A 17,120-nucleotide genomic window follows, 5' to 3' on the forward strand; every position below is an offset into this window, starting at 1 on the left:
TAAAAAATAATCTGAAAAAACTCAGAGACAGTCACAAGGATGAAAATGGGTCCCACTGCAGGAAATAACCAAAATACCCTTCTGTATGACTTTTTGCAAATTTTGAAATAAACCGTAGAAAAAAGCAACGCAATGATTCAGAGACACTTTCGAATGACTTACAAGACAAGTAAAGACATTTTGAAAGGTTTTATGCAAGAAAAACATAGGTAAAATTGTGATTGAAAATACTGCGAGGCAGAGACAATCTGAACTTGTGCAATTGAAATTTGATAGTTGACAAAGTTTGAAATGAAATTGGGCCCAGTATTTTTTAGGTCCAAAAACAGGGTATAACAATGTCACCCCATGAACTTGTCTAGGCATTGGCTGAGACATTGTTCCTCGAGAAATGATATTTGAACAACCATTTTTAAATAACTTTTGTGATAACTCCCTCTCATACTTTCATTGTACCTTTTTCTCCTCTATTATTGTTATTGTCCAATAAGAAGAGAGAAGAAAAAAATTATCATAAAAAGTTGTTTAAAATTGGTTATCAAAATATCATTCTTTTTGTTCCCCTAACAAGACCAAGACGTCTCTCCATTTGTAAAAATATTGAGAAAACACGAGAAAACCATTAAATTGCATAAAGAATCAACGATTTTGCAACTATAGATTGTTCTCGTATTTTAAAATCCGAAAACATGTAGCACAAATTTATAATCTAAAATCTAAACCAATGTGAAAAAAAAGAATTGAAAAAAACAAGTTTTGAGAAAATGTGTACTTAACATCTTGCTTAGTAGTTTGAAACTTCACAAATTCGATTTGTAGAGTTGTGTATTTTTTAGTGTTAGAAACTGAAATGCAGAAGTGTGGGGGAACATGAGGGTTCAAATGGTATATAGGATGTGTATGGATTCTATAATCCAAAACATACAAAACGTGCATCAAAATCTATAATTTAGAAATTGTAATTTTAACAAAAAAATAAAATAAATCTAAAGGGTGCGTTAGAGGTGTGTCCGGTGGCATATCATAAAACCTACATTATCATTACATATATAAGTCTTTTATTGCTCAACATTCACATTTTCATTTAATGTGAGACTTCTAACTCACTTTGCACAACATATTGATCATGCTAATTTATATGATGAATCTATAATTCATATTTTGTAACTTATCTATATAATAATTAAGAAAATATTATATCAATAGTCACACCAACAAAGTACTGGTGTGCATGCAAACAATATTGTTGCATTAGTTTTACCAATATTAATAATTATTCTGCAAAAAAACAACCTTATAAAATCCAAATACAAAAAGCCTATATATAGATGGATTAACCCCTTTGCTCTTTGCATCATTCACAACACTACTACAATGGCCAACTCAAACCCAAAGCTCCTTGTGACACAAAACCCCTTCTCTGTTTTCCTTTTAACCTTTCTCTTGTTAATCACCAATGTCAAATCAGACTCATTTTCTTTCAACTTCCCCAAATTTGACACCGATACTAAAAGCATCATTATTGATGGTGATGCCAACACAACGAATGGAGTACTACAATTAACTAAAAAGGACCAACTTGGCAACCCATCTCCACACAGTTTTGGCCTCTCCTTCTTCTTGGGAGCCATCCACCTTTCTGATAAACAAAGTGGTAAAGTCGCTGACTTTACCACCGAGTTTTCCTTTGTTGTGAATCCAAAAGGTTCACAACTTCATGGTGACGGTTTCACATTCTTTATCGCATCGTTAGATTATGAGTTCCCAGAGAAATCATCCGATGGTGGATTCCTTGGACTTTTCGATAAAGAATCCGCGTTCAATACCTCCCAAAACTCCATTGTTGCGGTTGAGTTTGATAGTTTTAGAAATGAATGGGATCCTCAAATCGCAGGTAACTCACCTCATATAGGAATCGACATCAACACGATTAGGTCTTCAGCTACTGCTCTATGGCCAATCGATCGTGTACCAGAAGGATCGATAGGAAAGGCACACATAAGTTATAATCCTGCCTCGAAAAAATTGACTGCGCTGGTAACTTATCTAAATGGTCCTGTCATAGAGGAAACTGCTGTATCTTATACTGTTGATTTTGCGGCTATTCTGCCCGAATATGTCCTGGTTGGTTTCTCCGGTGCCACAGGTGAACTTGCCGAAACACATGACATTCTTTCATGGTCTTTCACTTCAAATTTGTAGAGAGCATCACATATGGAAGAAGAAAATAAAGTGTGTGTTCAAAGGATATTACTATTGCTAAGTTCTTTTATGTTTCTATAGTTATAATGTTTATGTTTCCTTAATAAGGATGAACTTAATGGATGATATGAATATGTTATGATTATTAAACAAATTGTACTTCACTAGATAAATAAAGTTTAATTTTTAATTTCAGCATGTTTATGCACTTGCTAATAAGATGCTGAGCATCATAAAACGGATAAGGATAAGAAAATGAAAATATAATTAATCCCAAAGAAGTTAATTTTCATGGGTTGAAACTAGCTTGACAAAGAAGTTACCGGAAAATTGTTGTGCAATACGTATAAAAATTATAGAAATTATGTATTTGAAATTGTGTCAATTTATTTATCAAAAAGTTAATAGTTAATCTTGTACAATACATTTGTTATCTGTGAAATCCTTAACATGTGCATTCGTTAAACAAAATGAATTCAATTGTGTTGTGCTACAAAATCTAGAGCGCAGAAAGAAACTACTCACATTTAAATCTAACAATTTCTCTCAAGTATTTGTCTTCAACAGAGACATCGGGGAGGGCAAGGTGACCTCAAGCCCCTCCCCTACCCACTCACCAATATTAATACAATAATTTTTATTAGGTTAAATCATTATTACTAATCTTGTTTTTTTAGGGGTATTTCTAATCTTTTTGATATGCAACTAAAGAAAAACTATACATATTCACTCAACTCACCAATAACATCTTCTTTGTATATTACTAATATACAAGATATTTTATATATATATATATATATATATATATATATATATATATATATATATATATACACACACACACACTTTAATTACTATGATTTAATAGTTATGGAATATTTATTATTAATTTTTTTCGTAAAAAATTAAGCTATTTTTAAGTACTTTACTTTGATACCTTTAAGCTTTCTTCATCGAAGAAAATTATTCCAGGTGTATTAGACATTAAATGTGGATACCTTTTCTGGTTAGAATTCAAACTTTAATTCGCCATGTTGTAGGAGTCAAACCTTTGTTCAATTTTGATCCTTTTAAGTCACAAACATTCGACACTTCTATAATTTTCTATAAAGTTTTTCATTTATATATGAAAAAATATAGTACCTCGGTCCCTAAATATAAGATCATTTTGAGAATGTTTTTTGTTTCTTTTATAAGACCCATTTGGTATTTCCAAGTATATTAATTAATTTTTACCAACATACCGCTATTTATTTTATATCTTTTTCTTCAATCAGCATTAAATACTATGTTCAAAGCATACAATAATCATCTCTCGTAAAGGATAAAATTGTAAAAGCAATATTAATTACAAACAAATTTATTATCACTTTCCATTTTCTTATTTTTCGTTATTTTTTCAAAAGGACCCTATAATTAGGGACGGATGTAGTATTATGAATTAAAATATTTTCGACCCCCGTCTCACGTTTATGGATCTGTTCATGGTCTTCCACATCCTAATATTTGATAACACCAAGATCCCACTTCCGATCTCCCACAAAGCCGAACCAAGGTTCTAATATCACTAGTTGAAGAATCCGAGGGAACACGAAAGCATAATCCGACTAATGCTCCAAGACTATAAAAGAAACAAATGTTATATCTCTACCTAAATCATTAAGGTATTTGAAATATGAATACTATGTCTTATATATCCAACGTTGAACTCATTCATAATCGGTTAAAAACTAGTCACTCACAATTGAACCATCAAATCGTAATATTATGTTCAAGTTACATATAATGGAAGACGGTTAAACATAGGCCATTGTCAACAAAGAGTTGCACTATTGTTCATGGACTTTGTTTTAGAGTGATTATGATTAGCAGTAAAATTTAAATTTAAAGGTCAATCATTTTGCAATGGCAACGATACTTTCAATGATTTTTCAAATATTTTCTCAACATTATCCTCGTTAGAATATTCCCAAATATCACACTCCCTTCTTGTATGTATATGGTTGATCGTTTACAAAAGAGACATCAAGATTTTGGTGTTTGGTAATTGGAACAATGTAAGCTTCCAAATAATTTTTCATTGGTATTTCCCTCTTAATTAGTTGGCAAATTGGAAACACACTTACTATGTGAGTTGCATGTCGTATTCATTTCGGAAAATTTTAATTATAATTTATTTTCTTAAACAAAACACAACCCTATAAATAGTCACAATTTCTTTCGTATGTAGCATCACAAAATGACTCTTTCTTCAGCACTTATTAAAATTTTCATTACTTTCCTCTTCCTACAAAACCATGTCAATTCACAATATTCATCACCATCAAAACCACAACCAAGTCTAGGAAGTACAATTTCTTTCTCCATAACAAAATTCGATGATGAAAGTCCCAACATATTTGTCAAGGGAGATACCTCAATCTCTAATGGCGTTCTTAGCCTAACAAAAACCGACAAATATTCTGGTAAACCACTCCAAAAAAGTGTTGGACACGCAACACATCTCACTCCGATTCACATTTGGGATGAAACCAGTGGAGAATTGGCAGATTTCTCCACTAGTTTCTCCTTTATCGTGAACACAAACGGTTCAAGCCTCCACGGAGACGGGTTTACTTTCTTTCTAGGACCACTTCATTTTGACTTGCCAAAAAATTCAAGTGGAGGGTATCTTGGCCTTTTCAACCCGGAAACTGCACTTATTGCATCTCAAAATCCAATAGTAGCTATTGAGTTTGATAGTTTTACAAATGGATGGGATCCAGCTTCACCATCTCAATATACTCACATTGGAATTGACGTTGGTTCTATTGATTCAGTTTCAACTGCGGATTGGCCTCTTAATGTTTTGCCAAGAAATGCTTTAGGAGAAGCTAGAATAAATTATAACTCCGAGTCTAAAAGATTGAGTGCGTTTGTGGATTATCCTGGGCTTGGGGAATCAACTGGTGTTTCATTTGTTGTTGATTTGAGGAGCGTTCTGCCTGAGTGGGTTAGAGTTGGTTTCTCTGCTGCTACTGGAGAATTGGTTGAAACACATGATATCATTAATTGGTCTTTTGAAGCAGCCTTATAATAACTAGCAACTCTTGGGAATTTGGGGAGTTCAATAATTACTTTCAATAAAAGTATGTTTCTTTGTTGTGAATTGTTGAAATATCAATGATTTCATGATGACATGATTTCCTTATGTTTATATAGTCCATTTGGCATTATTTATTGTTTCAAAGAGGCCCCTTGTTGTTTCTTCTATTTTCTAAGATTAATGAAAATTTAATGTGATAATTGATAAACTTATTTCTTGTAGAATTTTTTGAGGGTATTAACTCTCGATTTAAACTTGGTTTATGGTTTTGATTTCACTATCCTTATTTATTCCTCATATTTTGCAGAATTATACTTAGGAGAACAAATAAGAAAAACTGGTGAAAGTTGTAAGCTTTAGTAGTTTGTTACAAGCTTTCAGATATTTACAAGTTTTTAAGAAAAGTTAAATATTTCGACAACTAGTTATAAGTTCTTAGAAAGATGTACATATTTCGTGACACAATTCAAGGTCATACATATCTATATGTAAGACCATGTCTAAAGTGAGAAAAACACAAGTGAGGAGGCGACTGAATTGTGTGTAACTTTTTGCAACCTTTTATAAGTTCTTAGAAAGATGTACATATTTCGTGACACAATTCAAGGTCATACATATCTATATGTAAGACCATGTCTAAAGTGAGAAAAACACAAGTGAGGAGGCGACTGAATTGTGTGTAACTTTTTGCAACCTTTTATTTCAAAATAGATTGTTTCAAAATAATGAAATTTTGTAGTAAGAAGTTGAAATTTAGCACTTTTTACCTTAGTAGTACCTTCATGTGCAGTTTTGAGAATCTCCCAAGCATCTTTAACCACAGTACATTGTTTGATCAATATGAACATGTTATTGTCTACACCATTGAACAATGCATTCAATGCTTTGGAATTACAAAGAGCCAGTTCATCTTCAGCAGTGTTCCACTCTTCTTTTGGTTTCAAGACAGCTGTCTTGTTTCCATCTTTGTCAAGGGCCACATGATGTTCCCAACCTTTAAGAATTGCTTTCCAGGTCTTGCTGTCAATGGATTTGAGGAAAGCACTCATGCGTGATTTCCAATAGTCATAGTTTGAGTCATCCAACAGAGGGGGTCTGTTCAAAAATCCACCTTCTTTGTCCATAATGCTAAAATGAAACTACCCTGGAGCTCACCCTAAAACCGGCAGGGTGGCTGCTCTGATGTCAATTGAAATTCTAGCGTAATTGTTTTAAGATGTATTACGCGATGTTTCAACATCAAACACACAGTAGGCGAATGTTCCAGTTAATGTTCCAACTTCATGCAAATAAACGAATAAAAATGCAAGAAAATAAAAGACAAGAAAGTAAAGAACACAGTGAGTTTGTTAACCCAGTTCGGTGACAAACACACATACTCTGGGGCTACCAAGCCAGGAAGGAAATCCACTAGTGTAATCCTTATTCTATAACTCTCAGCAAACTCCTCGTTTACACTAAAGACCTAGGACATACCGGTATTGATTTCTACCTAGGAACTCCTAGATCTGAGATCTCATCTCACTATCCTACAGTCAACCACAACCCTTGTGATTATCAGACTAAAAAATAAACAAACAGTGAAGTTACCTTCAAACAAACAACTACAACCTTACTTAACAGCTTTGGCGTAGCACACAAGAGTTTACAACTCAAAACACAGTCCTTAACATGTATCAAACTGATATAAGAAAGACTCACAATAAAAGGTACTAAACTTGCATCAACACGATACAAGAGAAGAACACACAAAGACTCAAAACCCTAAAACTAGCCTTTTAGAAATAACGTCTTGAATAACTAATTAGGTCTTGATGTCTTGCTTTTATGCTGAAACAATACGGGTCAAATAATTTTGTTGGGCTTCAGCACAAAACATATCATCCAGCCTGATCTGCCTAAATCATTAAGGTAGTTGAAATATGAATACCATGTCTTATATATCCAACGTTGAACTCATTCATAATCGGTTAAAAACTAGTCACTCACAATTGAACCAACAAATCGTAATATTATGTTCAAGTTACATATAATGGAAGACGGGTAAACATAGGCCATTGTCAACAAAGAGTTGCACTATTGTTCATGGACTTTGTTTTAGAGTGATTATGATTAGCAGTAAAATTTAAATTTAAAGGTCAATCATTTTGCAATGGCAATTGGCAACAATACTTTCAATGATTTTTCAAATATTTTCTCAACATTATCCTCGTTATAATATTCCCAAATATCACACTCCCTTCTTGTATGTATATGGTTGATCGTTTACAAAAGAAACATCAAGATTTTGGTGTTTGGTAATTGGAACAATGTAAGCTTCCAACTAATTTTTCATTGGTATTTCCCTCTTAATTAGTTGGCAAATTGGAAACAAACTTACTATGTGAGTTGCATGTCGTATTCATTTCGGCAAATTTTAATTATAATTTATTTTCTTAGACAAAACACAACCCTATAAATAGTCACAATTTCTTTCGTATGTAGCATCACAAAATGGCTCTTTCTTCAGCACTTATTAAAATTTTCATTACTTTCCTCTTCCTACAAAACCATGTCAATTCACAATATTCATCACCATCAAAACCACAACCAAGTCTAGGAAGTACAATTTCTTTCTCCATAACAAAATTCGATGATGAAAGTCCCAACATATTTGTCAAGGGAGATGCCTCAATCTCTAATGGCGTTCTTAGCCTAACAAAAACCGACAAATATTCTGGTAAACCACTCCAAAAAAGTGTTGGACGCGCAACACATCTCACTCCGATTCACATTTGGGATGAAACCAGTGGAGAATTGGCAGATTTCTCCACTAGTTTCTCTTTTATCGTGAACACAAACGGTTCAAGACTCCACGGAGATGGATTTACTTTCTTTCTTGGACCACTTCATTTTGACTTGCCAAAAAATTCAAGTGGAGGATATCTTGGCCTTTTCAATCCGGAAACTGCACTTATTCCATCTCAAAATCCAATAGTAGCTATTGAGTTTGATAGTTTTACAAATGGGTGGGATCCAGCTTCACCATCTCAATATCCTCACATTGGAATTGATGTTGGTTCCATTGATTCGCGCGCAACTGTGAATTGGCCTCTTGATTTTGTGCAAACAAATGCTTTAGGGGAAGCTAGTATAAACTATAACTCTGAATCTAAAAGATTAAGTGTGTTTGTGGCTTATCCTGGTAGTGGTAAGAATGCAACTGGTGTCTCTTTTGTTGTTGATTTGAGGAGTGTTCTACCTGAATGGGTTAGAGTTGGTTTCTCTGCTGCTACTGGAGAATTGGTTGAAACACATGATATCATTAATTGGTCTTTTGAAGCAGCCTTATAATAACTAGCAACTCTTGGGAATTTGGGGAGTTCAATAATTACTTTCAATAAAAGTATGTTTCTTTGTTGTGAATTTTTGAAATATCAATGATTTCATGATGCCATGATTTCCTTATGTTTATATAATGCATTAGGCCTTATTTATAAGCAAAAAAGAGTATAATTTGGTGACCTAAAATATAAGTAAAAGTCACTAAATTCAACTCTACTATTTATTTTTTCAAAGAGGCCCGTTGTTATTTCTTCTATTTTCTAAGATTAATGAAAATTCAATGTGATAATTGATAAACTCATTTCTTGTAGAATTTTAAGAAGTATTAACCCTCTATTTAATCTTATTTTATGGTTTTGATTTCACTTATCCTTATTTATTTCTCATATTTGCAGAATTATATTTTGGAGAACAAATAAGAAAAACTAGTGAAAGTTGCAAGCTTTAGTAGTTTGCTACAAGATTTTAGTGATTCACAAGTTTTTTAAGAAAATAACTAAAATATTTAAATAAGATGAATACAACAATACAAAGTTCGATGCATTAAAAATCACAAATGAAGTACATAATAACCAAGTATTTCAAGTACATACAAAATCTCAAAAAGCGCATAAAACAGAATTAATTAAAAAACTAAGGTTTGGAAAGTTTTTCAAGAATAAGTGCAAGAGTTGTCTTAATCTGTGACTAGGTAGAGATAACATCATCATGTCGCTTACATCAGTGTCGACAGACAATATATTAAATTCTTCCCTAATCACAAGGATTCTCCAATAAGATGCAGTAGCTTTAGACACATGCCTTATAAGGATTCTCCAATCCAAATGGAGTCATTCCATGATAAGGTTCCATAGGAGTTCTCCATCAGAGGAATCTCCATGTGAGGAATTTCTATAGGAGCTTGAAATGTAGGCAAGGTTGTCAAAATCGGGATTTTGCTTCAAATCGAAAGGGAATAGAAAAATTGAAAAATCGTAAAATCGCAAACGAAATTGAAGGATTTACTCGACTACTTTTGTAGAATCGATATAGGATAGCAAAATCAAAAATTTTAAAATCGCAATCAAAATCGATGGATAGTCATAAATGACTCAAAGTTTCAAGTCCGCTAAATACTTATACATAAATGACTCAAAGTTTAAATGCCAAATATTCTTTAGGAGTCATAATAATGCTAAACGACCTAGACAAAATACTTAAAGCAAATCCTAGATGCCTTACAAAGTACTTGATCATAAGTGAGTAAGTGACTCTTTAAGTTTCAAGGCAAATTAGACTTGATGTCTTACAAAATACTTAATCATAAATAACTCAAAGTTCACGTCCACAAAATACTTAAAGCAATGCCTAGATGCAATCGTAACAAAAATGGTCCCGTATAATATTTTTTTTCCCTAAAATCCTTCAAAATTCCGTGAAACTTCCGATTTTGCAGGGATTTCACGATTTTACTAAGATTTTTCTAGTTTTTGGATTCTGCAATGGATTTGGATCGATGAAGGTGAGTAAAGTCAAAAATCCTGGATTTTGCGATTTAAATCGCGATTTTGACAACAATGAATGTAGGTGCATGCACTTGTATTTCAGTGTCATGAAGAATGAAGTCAGGAACTAAAGCTTTGTCAAATGAATTAATTCCATAGGGAAAAAATTCATTTGGAACAAATGAAGTAAGATTTTTGATACCTTTGGCTGTCCTTCCTTACTTCAAACTTTGTGCATAAGGTTTCCCTAGTTTTTTGAAATGCCAAGGGGTTTCTTTCAGCTACTAAATTGCCAAAAACCTTGTTCAATTCAATCCAGTTTGTTACAGATAGAAGAAATTCCTCACATTATGCAGAAGCTTCTATTGGTTTCATCCGAGTTAGAGAAGCTAGAGGGAAGGGTGGAATTTGTAAAGGTATTGTAGAAGATGGAATCATATTGGTTTCTTCTGTCGAAGTAACATTCTATTTGTTACCACTATATTAGACTCACAACTTCACTTCTCTTAGTAATTTTATTCACTTCCAACACTGTTTTCCTTAACTTCAATACTGAAAACCAAAATCATTCTTTTATATACTATGCTATCATGAAAACCAAAATGAAAGATCGTTGTTGTTGTGTATGTCTTCAAATTGTAAAGCTGGGAAGCAGAGAAATCGTGACATGATTTGCCAATCGTGACACGATTTTGGTAATGTCGAGAGCTGGTTTTTAGGGCGTCCAATCGTGACACGATTTTTGGCTTGCTGGGCAAGATTTTCAGGATAAGGTTGGTCGTACCTTAGATCGTACGCATCAATCGTGGCACGATTGGGGAAAAACGTGACACGATTTTGAGGCAGAAGACAGCTATATAAGTGTTCTTTGCAGATTTTGAAGGAGAGCTTGAAGAGAGAGAAACTTGGGAAATCAAAGGAAGCAACTTTAGGGTTTAGGGTCTCTGATTAGAGTTCTCTTGGGTTGGGAAACATTGTAAACACCTTGGTGAGTGAAAATCATTGAGTGTCTTGTTCATTGGTGAGATTGGGAAAAAAGGGTAGAAATTAGGGTTGTTCTTTGTGAACTTGTCAAAGCTAATTTCTTGTAATCCTTTTGTATCTCTTTGAAGAACTCATTGATAGTGGATTGGAGAGTTCAATCTCTCCTCCAGAGTAGGTCATGTTTGGACCGAACTGGGTGAACAATCTTTGATGTGTTTGTTTCTCTCTTCTCTCCTTTTATATTTTGCTTGTGGTTTGTGCTTTTCACTTTGATTCCTAGATTAGATCTAGGTGTTGTTATTGTTGATTATTGCTTGCATTCACTTTGTTATTGGTTACTACTTTCCTTTGCTCCACACATCATAGTTCGTATTAGTGTGACTTTGTTACCGGAATTCACAACAGTTGTTCTTCAAACCAACTTGGTTGCAACACATGCAAGTAATAAAGTGCATTTTAAACCCTCCTTAGGTTAACACAGTCACATGCAACGCACAAGGCCGTGCCAATGCTCTAGATGCATTTATGCATTTTCACGTATGTAGGGAAGACCTAAGGCCCGTGCATAAATGATCCATTCCCTAGGTTTTGGTATAAAAGGAAAGGGAAAATATGTGCAACATGTTCTTGGCTTGTGAAAAAGTTTGGAGGAAAGGAAGAATTAAAAATAAATGCAGGAGCATATATATCAACACCATTGGGAAGCTTTCTTTGTTTATTTTCATTGCAAAAAACTTGGAAAAATTTGTCTCAAGTCCCAATCCCAAGTCATAGGTTTATTATTCTACATGAGTTGAAGAAATGAAGTGTAGAAAGCAATTATGTTACTACGTGTGACAAAGCTTTTGATAATACTAGTTTTTGTAACTTTCCGTATTTTAAAAAAGAGCCATGCTATTGATCGCGACTGAAAAATCACGAATATCCTTTAGCCGTTTGATCTGATCCTTATTGGAAAACATGGACGTTTGGAAGATAAAGCGGTGGAAGGGGACTGACTATTAACAAAGTCGTGATGTTGTCGCTATAAATCTTTTCTAGATAAGTAGCATTTTCCTTTAAAAAATGCGACAATTTTAGTTTTAAAAATGATTTAATTTCTTTTAAGCATATTTTTATTAAAAATATTTGTCATTAAACTTTTCTAAAAACGACTTGGGTATGTTATTTTAAAAATGAAACTAATTAACACTTAGTGATAAATGGATTTAATTAATCATGATTTTTTTTTTAGGAAATTAATCATGAAAATTGAAATGTAACATTTCCTACCTATTAACTAATTAAAATTTAACTCTTTTTTTTACTACGTTTTAATTTTAAAAATAGTCATTAAAAATAAATTCCTAAAAAAACCTTAGACAAAATTATTAAAATAATTTAACTCGAAACCTAGCGTTTTGAGCTAAGTTAAAGATGAAAATTAATAAACTTCAAAAATTATTTTAAATTACAATCCAACAATACCCAAATTGGTTCCCCAAACACGTACAAGCAATCCATCGTTTTTTGCTTCAAATATTCAAAGTTATCAATATCTAAAATATTCGTTGTAAGGTGTTAGTATCCCTAAACCACAAAATACAATCATACAGTCATGAAGACAAAATACGAAGAATAGAAAACACTCACAACATAAAAGTCAAAAACAAAGTACAAACAAAACAATTAAAAATATAAACTTTATGCCAATGATACATGAAATACAACTAAATATTGCCCCATTTGACAAGAGTATGTCCATTCCAATGTACTGTCCTGATTGGAAAAATAAAAACGCCTCATTTGATAAAATAATAACAAATCACCCTATTTTCTACTAAAAAAGGTAAATCTCCTTATTTCGCACCTATGACACAATATTATGCCATGATATGCCCTCTTTCTTTTAAATAATCATGGAAAATCAAATACGGCCGTATCAAGACGACGAACAAACAACGCCGCAATGGAACAATAAATTCACAAAAAAGAAAATACCTTACGAAAACCACTCATTTAGTTTAAAAGATGGGGAGAAATGATACAAATCAATGATGATTTCAAGTAAAAAAAATGACCTAAAACCACTCCTCTATAGTGAATAAAGAAAGGAAGAGAAAACATGGATAGAACTTTGATTTTCTCTCTTCAAAATTGTTACATGCATGAATCTAAACAATCATTTTGCAATGGTAACCGATACTTTCAACGATATTGCAAATATTTTCTCAACATTATCCTCGTTGGAATATTCCCAAATATTACACCCCCCTTCTTGTATGTATATGGCTGATGGTTTACAAAAGAGACATGAAGATTTTGGAGTTTAGACGATGTAAGCTTCCGAAATTTTTCCTTGGAAGTTCCTATAAATTAGTTGTCAGTTTTGCAACACTCTATGAGAATTGTATGTCGTATTCATTTCGACAATTTTTTATTAGACGTCTAACACAAACACAAGACTATAAATAACCAGTCTCTTTGGTTTGTAGCATCACAAAATGGCTCTCTCCAACTTAAAACCTAATCGATCAACTCTTTCTTCCGCACTTATTAAAATCTACATTACTTTCGTCTTCCTACAATACCATGTGAATTCACAATATTCACCATCACCATCGCACCAACCGAAAAATACCGTTTCTTTCACCATATTAGAATTCGAGAAAGAAAATCCAGACATATTTCTCAGGGGAGATGCCTCAATCTCTGGTGGCATTTTAAGACTGACAAAAACCGACCAGTCCGGTGAACCAATCCAAAAGAGTGTTGGTAGAGCAACACATCTCACACCAATTCACATTTGGGATAAAACTAGTGGAAAACTAGCAGATTTCTCCACTCGTTTCTTCTTTTTCGTGAACACAAATGGTTCAGAACTCCACGGAGATGGATTTGCTTTCTATATCGGACCACTTCATTTTGAAGTACCAAAAAATTCAAGTGGCGGCTATCTTGGTCTTTTCGACCCAGAAACTGCATTCGATCCTTCTAAAAATCCTATAATAGCTATTGAGTTTGATAGTTTTACAAATGGGTGGGATCCTGCTTCACCATCTCAATATCCTCACATTGGAATTGATGTTGGTTCTATTGATTCAGTTGCAACTGTGGACTGGCCTGTTGATTTTTTGCCAAGAAATGCTTTAGGAGAAGCTAACATAAACTATAACTCCGAGTCTAAAAGATTGAGTGTGTTTGTCAATTACCCTGGGAGTGGGAGGAAAGCAACTGGTGTCTCATTTGTTGTTGATTTGAGGAGTGTTCTGCCTGAATGGGTTAGAGTTGGTTTCTCTGCTGCTACCGGAGAGTTGGTTGAAATACATGATATAATTAATTGGTCTTTTGAATCATCTTTGTAACCGATAACTCTTGGAGTTTGGGGAGTTTAATAATTACTTTCAATAAAAAAATGTTTCTTCGTTGCATGTGTATTTTTAAAAAATATCGATGATTTCATGATTGTAAGCTTTTCTTCTGTTTATATACCTCATTTGAACCTATTTGAAAAAAAGAGAATAATTTGGTGACCTCAAATATAAGCAAAGTCACTAAATTCAACAGTGTTTACTATTATTGTTCCAAAAATGACCATTGTTAATTTTCCTGTTGAGCAGTGCTATATAGTGGGAAAGAATCTATCGTGAAAAATCACGGAAGCTGATGTGGTAAACGGTGGTTGGTTACAAATTCCGGATTTGGTGGAATAAAAGCCGCAGATGTTGTTTAAGTTTGGTCAAAGCAGTGAAAAATTGTACCTCAGTGAACCTGTCGTGGGAAGAAATTCGCTGTATTAAGCATTAGCCTTTTCCTGTTTTATCAGATGAGTGCATAGTCCAATTGAAAGTTATAATTGATAATTGATAGACTCAATTCTTGAAGATTTTTAAGAGGGTATTTACCCTTTATTTTCCACACATTTTTATTTATTCCTCATATATACTTGCAAAATTATATTTTGGGGAGCAAATGAAAAAAAACTAGTGAAAGTTGCAAAGTAGTTTGTTACCAGCATTCAATGATTTAACAAGTTATGAGTTAAGAACTTTCCGCACATAGTTACACGTTTTCCGCAAGAGGTACAAGTTCCTAGAGCCATGCAAGACCCTCCATATCAATAGAGCTTTTATACATGAACCACCTTAGGTGGCATACACCCTTTTACACCCACACACATTTGTGACACGTGGCAAAAACATTGAAAGAATAGATGAAAAAGAGTGATGATATGATGTATAATTACTCAAATACCCCTAATACATGAGGGTGTACATAAGAAGTGTATGAAAAAGGGTGTCTACCTATCTTTTTCCGATAATATGAGTAGTGATAGGCATACACACTTAGGTGGACATACCACTCTTATACCACCCTCAAGTGGCATTTTTAATAGTATTTTAATGGGGGCAATTTTGTCATTTACTTTTTTAACTCTCTTTTCTTTCTTTCTCTTTCTTCCTTTACCCTTTCTTCCTTTACCCTTTCTTCTTCACCGGCCAGTCCCACCACATTACCAGCACACCCATCCACCACCACCACTCTCCTTCCCGCTCACAACACTCCACCACCGTTGCTTCAGTCACCATCTCCGAACTCATCAACACCGTCGCCGCCGTCATTTCAGATCTAACAACCTCACAACACTACCACTCTCCTTCCCGCTCACAACACTCCACCATCGTCGCTTCAGTCACCATCTCCGAACTCATCAACACCGTCGCCACCGTCATTTCAGATCTAACAACCTCACAACACTACCACTCTCCTTCCCGCTCACAACACTCCACCATCGTCGCTTCAGTCACCATCTCCGAACTCATCACCACCGTCACCGCCGTCATCTTACCTAACGCCGACCTCACCTCCTTCATATCGTGACCTGTAGATCAGGTCGTCTATCTCAAATATCGATGTCGTGTTCTCAGATTTCACCTTCGTGGCTTCGTCGTCGTGTTCACGCTTCTTGTTCCGGTCATGGCTTTTCCGGCGGCTGTGAGAGAGTCTGTCAGGGAAGAGAGAATGTGAAGGTAAAGGCAAAGAGAAGAGGAAAGAGGAAACGGGAAGAGAAAAAGTAAAAAAAAAATTATAAAAACAAATGCCATGTAGGATGGTAAGGGGGTGGTACAAGAGTGGTAGGGTTAAAAGGTGTCTATCAAAAATCGTCCTATCAATATACCAAAGGAATTTGCAAGTAATAAAGTGTATTTTTGGTTCACCTTAGGTTAGCATAGCATATGTAAGGTTGTATGACAGGCACAAGGCCGTGTCAATGCTTGGATGCATTTTTACATTTTCAAGTATATATGTAGGTTGTGTGCAAGGGCCATAACAAAGAACCACGTGAAAATGACTCATTCCTTAGGGCTTTTGTATAAAAAGAATGAAAAAAAATGGGCAACATGTTCTTGACTAGTAGGAAAAGTCTGGAGGCAAGCAAGAAGTAAATTTGCAAGGACAAAAACAGATATAATGTTTAATGGGACTGGGAAAATTTGCAAGTATATTTGTTTGATTTTCAGTTGATGATTCTATATTAATAGTCTCTTCATTAATTAGTAGCTGCCTCATACGAGTTATGATTGTTGTTATGTTGCATAATCATGTTGAGCCTTATTGTCGTCATTATGCACCTTTTCATGTTGCTAGAGCTTTTGCCCTTCTTTTAAAAGATTGTGATGAAGGTTGTCGGAATTGGAATTTTGCTTTAGAAAAGGAACAACAAAATCGAAAATTGTAAAATCTTAATCGAAGGATTTTACTCAACTAGTTTTGTAGAATATATAGGATAGCAAAATCAAAAATAGTAAAATCGATGGATTCTATCAAAATAAAAATAATGTTAAAATATATATTATAAATTGCATATAGTCCACAAAATATTATTTTATAAATTATATGGGTGTTGCTAACCAGCCTGGGGCACTGGTTTACCACAATTAAAGTGAAAAATTAGTCAATTTAATTAAAATAGGAAAACACTGCATTTAATACTCTTTGAAAAGATAGTTACAGAACACACGCTTCTTTTCATTTGTTTTTCTTGTGAATTTTTTTTGTTT

At 33.9% G+C, this 17,120-nt stretch overlaps 4 protein-coding genes across 4 annotated transcripts; all 4 read left to right on the forward strand.

Moving 5' to 3' along the window:
* Positions 1-1,353: 1,353 nt before the first annotated feature.
* Positions 1,354-2,397, forward strand: LOC11409371 (lectin 8-like). The gene has a single exon (NM_001401705.1). The coding sequence runs from the start codon at positions 1,375-1,377 to the stop codon at positions 2,200-2,202; it is 828 nt and encodes a 275-aa protein (NP_001388634.1). The 5' UTR covers positions 1,354-1,374; the 3' UTR covers positions 2,203-2,397.
* Positions 2,398-4,433: 2,036 nt separating this feature from the next.
* On the forward strand, positions 4,434-5,495 carry LOC11411930 (lectin 6-like). Its single transcript, NM_001424623.1, has one exon. It carries the CDS (start codon positions 4,442-4,444, stop codon positions 5,276-5,278), a length of 837 nt encoding a protein of 278 aa, NP_001411552.1. The 5' UTR covers positions 4,434-4,441; the 3' UTR covers positions 5,279-5,495.
* A 2,277-nt stretch (positions 5,496-7,772) lies between these two features.
* On the forward strand, positions 7,773-8,908 carry LOC11407841 (lectin 9-like). The gene has a single exon (NM_001424624.1). The coding sequence runs from the start codon at positions 7,781-7,783 to the stop codon at positions 8,618-8,620; it is 840 nt and encodes a 279-aa protein (NP_001411553.1). The 5' UTR covers positions 7,773-7,780; the 3' UTR covers positions 8,621-8,908.
* Positions 8,909-13,562: 4,654 nt separating this feature from the next.
* Positions 13,563-14,423, forward strand: LOC11411931 (lectin 9-like). The gene has a single exon (XM_003612921.3). The coding sequence runs from the start codon at positions 13,563-13,565 to the stop codon at positions 14,421-14,423; it is 861 nt and encodes a 286-aa protein (XP_003612969.1).
* Positions 14,424-17,120: the final 2,697 nt, after the last annotated feature.

This window comes from Medicago truncatula, chromosome 5 (genome assembly GCF_003473485.1).
Source record: "Medicago truncatula cultivar Jemalong A17 chromosome 5, MtrunA17r5.0-ANR, whole genome shotgun sequence".
Classification (NCBI taxonomy): Eukaryota; Viridiplantae; Streptophyta; class Magnoliopsida; order Fabales; family Fabaceae; genus Medicago; species Medicago truncatula.